General features: G+C 41.1%; 1 protein-coding gene across 2 annotated transcripts in view; it reads right to left on the minus strand.

Annotated features, from left to right (window-relative positions):
• gabrb4 (gamma-aminobutyric acid type A receptor subunit beta4) overlaps positions 1-9,136 on the minus strand; it is a 61,857-nt gene extending 52,721 nt beyond the window's left edge. The window contains exons 1-2 of one of the 2 annotated variants that reach the window (XM_085174593.1): positions 7,779-9,136; positions 5,679-5,773 (exon numbers count right to left, since the gene is read on the minus strand). In XM_085174593.1, the coding sequence (XP_085030719.1) occupies positions 5,679-5,773; positions 7,779-7,858 (175 nt within the window). In that variant the 5' untranslated portion in view covers positions 7,859-9,136. The remainder of the gene's footprint in view (positions 1-5,678; positions 5,774-7,778) is intronic. The other variant, XM_085174592.1, reaches the window with a different exon arrangement.
• Positions 9,137-9,527: the final 391 nt, after the last annotated feature.

Genomic DNA, 9,527 nt, shown 5'->3' on the forward strand with positions numbered 1-9,527 from the left:
TGATTGGAGGATTCAATGGTCTTCTGCTTGACAGGTAGCTCTGCTCGCTAACTCGCTACCTAGTTTGCTAATTCAGTCAACTGGGTGATATATTCAATACATTCAAAATGGTAACCAGCACAGGTCTCAGTATAGATGATGATAACAAAAATTAGTCTTCATCACTGTGACCTTTTAAGTCTAATGTCTGACAACAGTCATGGTACCAGATACATTGTTGTCGGACTGGTGCTGCCACCGCTGGCAAAATGTGAGAGATGTCGAGCAAAGAGTGCAGATAGAGTCTGGCACCTCCCGGGCTCTTTCAGATAGAAATTTGACACTTGTCATTAGATGCAAGAGAGGTGTAACCATTCTGGACCATATTTGCATCTATATTGCACCCACAAGATTTTTGCATAGTACATTATGCACAGTATACATCGAATGTTCTCATACTCAGATATTTTACACACCATAGCATGAATGTCTGTTCTTAGACATGCTGACCTTTGTTTTTAAAATGATGTCTACAGCTTATGATAATAATCTAGCAGGTATACTGAATGTAAAGCAATCTGTTCTGTAAGTGCTCTGGGCCCTACTTATACTTCATTTCTTTGTGAACCTGGTAGTATTGTGGGGTCAACTGTAGGAAAAAAAAATCTCAAAACTCGTACTTTACCATGTGCAAAAATACCTTGTGCCCAAAAAGTATCTTGAGACCAGTGGTCTCCTTGATAGCTGCAATTTTCTACAATGAACCTTTACCAGTTACAAGTCCACTGGGATTATTTACTAGGTACCTGATCTATTGCCTTTTTTCAGGCATGACACAGACTCTTTGGCTCTTCAGCACCTGCCCCAGGTTTCCAAGGGGCTTTGCCATTGTAACCTATATAATCAAAATGCTGTCAAAGTGCAGAGGTGCATGAGGAATACCTTGCAGCAGAGCTTCCCGTGTTCACTGAAAAATGGGGATTACTGTCAAAAACACTTGGTCAAGAGTAGCCAACCATGTGCCATGGAGAGTCAACTGTCTGTTTTCCCCAGCAGGTGATCTTACTGATGAGTTACTTCACTCCACTGGCTCAGAGTTCCAGTCTGCGAGATTATTCTTTGATTTGCTTGATAACATGCAGCCAGTTTCAAGAGTGTTGGCATTCTGTAGCATACGATTGGCATGTGTTGAGTGGTTGCACCCGAACAAAACCTGCAATGATAAAATATTGCCAGCTTAAGGAAGCAGAATGCTTTGCCAGTGAGGCTGCTTTGGAGCCATTTTGGTTCTCCTTCTTGTGTAGATTTTGATGTTACAAGCTACTCTGAAAGAGTGAAAACATAGACGCTAGATGCACTGTCACCTGAGAAAGACTTAAGACTCTCAAAGATCAACTGATCACTCATATTAACATGTACTAGACAAAGAAATTACTATCTGTATATTAAGATGAAGTCTGGCGCTGCAAATCATCTTAGGTAATTGTAACAATTGCAAGTCTTCAACAAGCTTAACCGGCTTATGGATTTGAAAAATAAATGCATGTGCATCCACAGCCCCTGCTCCTCCTCTCGACAGAGTACTAAATCATTTATCAGATTTGTCATATGGGATGGTTGTGGAACAGTAGACGAGTGTAAATGTTACATGTTCTGGATCTGATTCTTGTACCTGTGGTTAAATATGAAAGTGGAAAAAAATATTCAATTTCCAATATTTCTTTATTTCATTATGAATAGAAGAAAAGATTTCTTTTAAACCCCCTCATTCTTATGATAATATACATCTCTTTCAAATGTAATAACCCAAAACATATATAGTCAACCAAAGCCCTCCATGACTATTTCTAGTATTTTTGCAGTTACCTTGAATTTTCCAACAAATGTTTTTATGAAATCAAAGACAGGGACTACCCCAACAGAAGGTGCATCATCATCACTGAATCATGATAAAGACCAACCAGTTTTAGAAAATATCATTAAACACATGACCAGCACCACTGTGCTCCAATAACTAATAAAGCTTTACTGCTGCAGTGGTTGCTCTTACTCCCTACAATGTCTGTGAACTTTTAAAATCTATAGTCTCATTAGTGTGTCCTATTTTCCATTTAGTATGTGTTCAAGCTTTTATTCTCTTTGCAGATTTACTAGTATCCCCAAATTGGGCATATTCCCAAAATCCACTATTTTCCGATTAATTGTAAGACACTGTCATACATCACTGTGAGTCATCTGCCTTACATGAACAACACACCTATGAGCCCGACTAAACAAGTCTACACAACACTTTTCAGTATGCTGGAAAGTTCTCGTGGAATGAGCAGATTTTAAGAAAAGCATTTGAATGCACCATTTGCTGCTTAGTTCAAGCAAGTTAGAATCATTTAATGTCATTAAAACTATGTTTCATCCTTATTTCTTTATAATTCAACATTAAGTGGGAAAAGATAGATCTCATCAGCATCAATGCAGCAAATAAGCAAGTACTGGTGGCAGATGCTGTGAAATGCAGCTGAGCAGCGACACGATCAACCAACCGTCCATTCTTTGGTAACTTGTGAGTGTTTTGTTTTTTTATACAAGACACAGATTTCCGTACAATCAGGTCCTGGATTGAGTAGCAGCAATTGCATTGGTATGAAAACACAACTGATTCAAAAAGAGCAAATGTGTTTAAAAAAATATTGCTGTGTTTAAAAAATGATTCTTTCCTTACCAGGTCTGCAATGCGCTGGCTGAATTTAAATCAATGTAATGCATCATTCAGAATTGCGATCGAAAAATCAGCACTGTTACCATGGGCGGTTTGTTAGGCGGTTACAACCGAGGACTACAATCCAAAGAGAAGACACGCACACCCTTTTTGCAAGAGATCACTAATCAAACTGTTTTTTCTGCAAAATTGAAAAACAGTAATAGTAATTCAACCAATATCATCATAGTATAGAAGTCATTTGGGACTGTTGAGCTATTATCTTGAATTCCAGTCGGTTCACAGATCAATGGGAAGAGGAGAGCACTGTTCAAATGGAATGACTGCAGAGTGGACTTTCCATTTAAATAAACGATCCGAATAATATCACGCATCATCATCCTGTTTCTGACCACTCAGTGCACGAGCTTTTTCCACCAACATACACCTCTGGGCTGATCTTTACTTCTAATATGGGTGTTGGCCAGGCCGATAGCAATCACACTCACTGTCCTGCATTGTGCCAAAATTAAAATCCTCCTTCTTGAATCTCCAGTGCTGAAGGTCATCAGCAGAAGTAGCACAGCAGAAGCAGCTGAGTGATGTTGGAAATATTAAGACATGATGGACTACAGCTCTCTGGCCCGAGGGTAAAGCACAGCTACTCCCTGCCTGGGATACTCACTCCTTAAAACTTGCTCTACTTACTCCAACACATTCGCAGCTTGCTACAGAATAGCAGCCTGTGACTAACAAATCTTTAGGCAATCAATATCAATATAGATATTTAATATCATTCAATGTCGAACCAGAAATCAATGCATTTACTTGAATTGATGGTGATATAGAGATAAAAGAGGATGCTGCAGTGTTCATCCATTTGTTTTTTAATATAAAACATTGCTGATTTCTCAGCTGCACAAAAATGAAATCATTCACATAACACAAAACGCTGCCTATATCTTCTTAACATTGAACATTTCGGAACAGAAACCTTTATTTTTATTCAAAATCTATGCACAAAATTCATGATTATATTCTGATATTTAATACATACTTTGGTAATTCACCCACAAGAGATATGCGATGGGAATTATGGCATTGTGTTTTTATATATTATGTACGTTATTACGGCGAAGTAAAGTGATTGTTGCTTGCTTGCCAATTCGACATGCCGAATCCAGCTTTTTTTGTCTTTTCTGACCTTTAACAACAGCAAAAACGCTACACAGATTCAACAGTTCTTGGTCACATTTAATTCTTTTGTCTGCTTTGAATGGCGGAACTGGTGAGCTACAAAACTGTTGCTGGTGAGCGGGACAATAAGGATGAGTTCAGACCCGAAACACTCTTCAAATTGCTGCCAACTGTCATGAAAGCACAAATTAAAACGCCAGAGAGAAAACACAATAGACTTGGCATTTGCAAGCACCAGCTACACAGCTATGGCGCTACATAAATGGGGCCGAGGAATGTGTGAATCTGTTGCAGAAACATTGACTTTGAAACATTTGTTTGTATTTGAGTGATATTTAATATCGTCAAACGGGGCTGGGTCTTGCTGGGTGATAATATCCCAACTGAAATTGGCTGCAAAACTAAAATGAAATGTGCAATGTCCAAAACTACTGCTAGGCATAACAAGCTTGTTTCAACAGTCGGAAGCAAAGTGAAAATGGCATTTCATTGCTGCTTTGTCTTATTTCCTTTCACTGAGTCTTTGAAACAACTCTGGAATGGCAGCACTCCAAAACACAGAACAAAGACCTAACCTCAACTATAACATAGCATATTTAATTTTTTTTTCTTTTCTTTTTTTTGTTTGTTTGTTTGGGTTTTTTTTGTTGTTGTTACAATAGCTAACATCATCCTAACACATCTTGGCACATAAGCCTTCATCAGAGCAGCCAACCAGACGAAGGTTATATGAGGAGGCACACCTGCTATATGTTTTTCACTGCTTGCTCTCATTCTCATCAAGTGTAGTGTAGTCACAGGGCTGACAAGCTGCAGCCTGCAGCATATTTAAAAAAAGGTACTGGTGAACAGTGTGCATCTATTTGATAAGCGTAATTTAGATCATATATGTTAAAGAAAACCACTATCAGCCAAATAAGCCTCCTAAATGTATGCAAATGTATGTCTGTTTACATTTGAAATGAAATTCAATCAAATCTACAACCCTGAACATTTTTTACAGCAAAACAAAAGCAACGCTGCCACAGCTGGAAATGTTAACTTTATGTTATCTCAATAACTTAAATGTCAAAAGGAAACCAACCACTGGCTTTTCATCCTGTACATTGTAAGTCCATTTGCAAAAGAAAAGCTTTAATTCTTATCGAATTTTTTTCCCCAAACCTTCATTTTACACAAAAGAGACCCAACGAATTACCTATTAAAGTACCAACAAATGAATATAGCTTGTCCAGCTATTTTCATACTGCTTTACTTCTGCTTTAGTTAAATAGCTTCAGTAAAACAATCACTCTACGTAGCAAACAAGAACGAGTTGTCTTCCATGTTGTATACTTTAGAGAATCATAAAAGCAAACATTATTGTAATGAGCAAATGCATAATTTCCAGTAAAAGTTAATGGGCCAAATGTATGGCGTAATGTGCAACGCAGAGGCCATAAAACATCTCTAATCAGAAGTGCATTCAGAAAAGTATTGAAAATCGGCGCATTCAGTCTGCCAGATTTTAAAAGACAAAGCGTTTGACGGCTCGTCTCCATGTATGCCCTACTTCTGGAGGAGCAGCCATCTTCGATTATGTGGATAGATGCATAGTAATGACATGGTAGCAGTCACTTCAAAGCTCATCCCCATCTTTTTTTTTTCTTTTTTTTTTTTTTCTTTTTTTTTTTTGCCACAGGCCAACTCTTTGGCAGCTCTCGGCTTAGGGATGACTCGTAGATATCATCATGACCAAACCTTGAATTGTTAAGACCCTCGACAGCGGAGCCCGAGCCCCATAAACAGATGTAATCATGACACGTACCTCCAAAATCAGGCCTTAAACGGATGTCATATCCCTTCAGCAACTTGTCCACGGTGGTCTTGGCCACAGACATGCCGGCGCTTCCAATGGAGGAGCTGGAGGGGAGGTGAAAATCCAAGAGGCATTTTTAAGCAGCAAAAGCAGAAGTGTCCAATACTTTTATCACAAACATTATGCATCTCTACAGCACACCTACTGGGTGATAGTAGCCTGAAAACTGTGCTGCACATACTCTATATTCCTTTTCAAATGTGACATATGAAAAGGAAGCCCTGATGAGGTGTTAGCAAAAGGGCAGAAGGGGACTTTGGATGTTAAACAACACCTCGCATACAAATAATCCCATCCACGCGTGCATCCCACGTCCTTCAAAGTAAACATTATTTCACTACCAGACTCCAGATTTAATCAAAACGCAAAGAAAATAGCACTGCAAAGAATTAAATCCATGCAGATGCTTTTTTTTTCTGTGTTACTCTGAGGTGCACCTGATAAAATGTTAAAACAATCCCATGTTTGTATCATAACTGGAAATGCTTGAAAAACGTGCTTTGCATTGTGCATTATCCCCCTCTGCCCCACCTACAGCATATTCATCAAATCGGTTGAGAGGGTGCAATGATGGTGCACCTGTCAAACGTTTTATATTGATGCCAGTCCTTCAGAAACAATGGTGTTAAGTGTAACAACGTCACAGTTTCTTTGGCTCGCCATCAGCTAAAAGCCCAGCGTGATTCAGTGGCGTGTGTTTTAATAAGCACAAGGTTATAGCAAAAAGCCTCCCATCGTGCCGTCAGAAGCACGGGCCTCATCAGTCTGAGCCTGGAGACGGACCACCTCTCCCAGGAGGAACTGCATAGTCCACTCTAGTCTGAGTGGCATCTATAACATTGGTGCCATGACCTGCATCACCTAGCAAAGAGCAGCTCTCCAGCTGAGGTTCCCTATTACAAGGAGGGTGCTGAATGAGTGTAGAGGGAGGGTGTGCATGCGTGAGTGTGTGAGGGGGGGGGGGTAAATTGCTCCCTTGGTATGGCAGGAGCACTACTGCCCACGGCTCAGTCAGGGAATCACTGTTCAATTAGCTCATAGGCAGTGCAGCTGTTCATCAACCTGGGCAGTTGCAGGGCTTTGAGGGTTTGACACCTGACAGCATCATGAGGGAATCTGCAAAAATCAAACCCTTTCATTTGCTTGGGCCAGACTATTGTAATGGAATCAGATGTCAAAAGGTGCAGCCCAGTGTTCTCAGTGAGCATTTCACTCTCATAAGGGAAGCTGTAGGTTGCTGCAGACCATGAAAAAGGAGTAGGCCACAAGGGATGAAAGCTACATCAGTTCCTCTAAGATCAAAACAACTACGGAACTGATCAGGAGACTGACACTGAGACGTTATCCATGAAGTCTTGTGCAGTAATTTGGCAATGGTGTAAACATTTAAAAGCCATGGCACATGAATTTAAAAAAAAAAAAAATACGTTGCAACGTTAAAGGGCTACCCTGTCATCTATGTGGAGAGCAGCAGAGGATGACAACCCGCCAGGATTCCTTCTCAAAATCAGATTGAAACACGTATATGAATATACAAAAAGGAGCAAGTGGGCGACAGCAGTATGAATACGAACATTAGTTGGCGTTGAAAATTAAAAGGGTCTTGCTTGCTGGATACAGTGCTGTAGTTCACAGCTGCGGACAGCTGCTTAGAACAGCGTAATCAATCGATGATCGGCTGATTGATTGTATCGCTTAATCATCGCTCAAGCCTACAGTGCCTACTCAGGGCTGTCATTTTACACAGTCTCCCCAGACAACACACACACACACACACACACACATGTATATCCCCATTTTGATATCGGGAGTAGGTTACGTTTCACAATGGGCTTCTGGTTGTGCACGCGCATGTTTTTACGCTCGCGCGCGCCAAAGCGCCGTCTAATAGGGCATATATCGGCAGCAATGCCCCTAATAAGTAGGCCTGGGTACCCCGTTAATGCGATTTGCCACATCTGAGCCTTTTATTGACCGGTAATCACGTCTACGGGTGTGACAGTTCGTAATTTCTTTTCTTCTTTTTCTTCCAAGCGACATTTTTCTTACCTTTGAACAAAGCATACGAAGGACAAAGCCGCCAGAGCAGAGAAAATTCCACATAATTTATCTTCTTGGCGACCCAACATCTCCACAAATCCTTCTATATAGTTCCTATAATCCAACCGGTCCAGTGGTCCTCCCGAAAATGCACAAAGTAAAAATCGGCAATCAAAAAATAATTGCCTTTTAAAAATGCCGAATAAACTAGTCTACATCTATGCATGCGATGTCTTCATTAAAATGTGCTTTAGGGATGGGGGTAAAAAGAAAAAGAAAAGAAAGAAAAAATCTGGTAATTGGCCCCCGCTGCTTCTTCCCCGGCTATGGAAATCCGTGCAGGTCACAGAGCCCCTCGACCAACACCAGAAGATCAGACATCTTGCTCAAAAAACGGCATACCTAATACTTTTAAAAAGTGATGACAAGTGTTCTTCCCCCTTAAAAAAACACAAACCAAACAAACACGGGCATGAGTGACTGAGCAGCAGCCTCTTGACGATCAAATTGGTGGATGAAATTTCCCAGTCCAAATCTGCAGATGAGGCATGGTTCCAGCGATGCTCTGGCGCCAGACTATTCCACAACGTGATGTTGTTAAAAGATATTTGTTTGAGTTTGGAAACGCTCGTCGTCTGGAGGGGAGCGGTGGGTTTGTATTACAAAAAAAAGAAAGAAAAGAAAAGAAAAAAATTAAATCTTCATTCCCCCGCTTCTTTTCTTTTTTTTTTTTTGTCTTCCCCCTCTGTTGTTGCTGCTGCTGCTGATGATGATGTAGATCAGCGCAAAGTCACTGAGGGGAAAATGCACATTGAAAAAGCACTGGGTAATATCTGATGCAGACGTCAGAGCAGGCTATATCACTCCTCTGGTGGAGAAAAAAAATTAGATGCCGAGAAATATGGATGGCCCCCCGATACACCAAATGCAATGTGTCACAACGTCGGATTAGCCTACATGTTAAAGACGCAAACCTATTTGAAAAGTCCACTTGCCTCCGCTGCCCGGCGTTAAATGGCGTTTGAATACGTTATTAGGGTCCGGTGGTCTTCTCCTGGAAACACCGAACCAATGACCAAAGAGATATGATGAGGGAATCTCGTCTCCTGTGTTTTCTTTCTGTTTTTCCTTTTCTTTTCTTTTTGGATCTCTGCTTTTAAAATAAAATAAAATATCCTACTAAGGGGTGAGGAGGGAGGGGGACACCTAAGGTGAATTCCTTAGCGACAGGCTGTTCATGCGCTGAATTGTCTCTCTGAAGCCCATTAGGATGCTGGAAGTGTGTGCCGGTGCGTTTCCGTGCGTTTCTTCCACTTTGCCACATTTCTGAAACACGCGCACTTACGCACGAAGGCGCTCACCCACACACAAGTCATGCATGCGGGCACACTCGCGCGCGCACCCACGGCATGGAAACACGCACGTCGAATTTATTTATTTATTTCATCCCTCTTCAACATCTTTTTTTTTTTTCCCGTATTAGTAACATAAACACTGGGAAATTGGCAACACGCGCACACCACAATCGGAGAATCACACGAGCTTGTGTTTTATACAGAGGAAGAGGTTTTCTTCAGGGATCTCTGTGCTGTCCAGTTGCTAGGCAACCCAGCCAGCACTGATGCAGTTGTGGTGATTCGAAGGCTATGCGCAAAGGCTCGTTTAAAGGAGCAGACCCGGCTCTGTCGCCGTTGTGGTGTCAGTGGGACAAAAGCAAACAGCGACTGATGAAGCTGACCGCTGAGGCATTTGTGTTAC

This window comes from Neolamprologus multifasciatus, chromosome 10 (assembly GCF_963576455.1).
Source record: "Neolamprologus multifasciatus chromosome 10, fNeoMul1.2, whole genome shotgun sequence".
NCBI lineage: Eukaryota > Metazoa > Chordata > Actinopteri > Cichliformes > Cichlidae > Neolamprologus > Neolamprologus multifasciatus.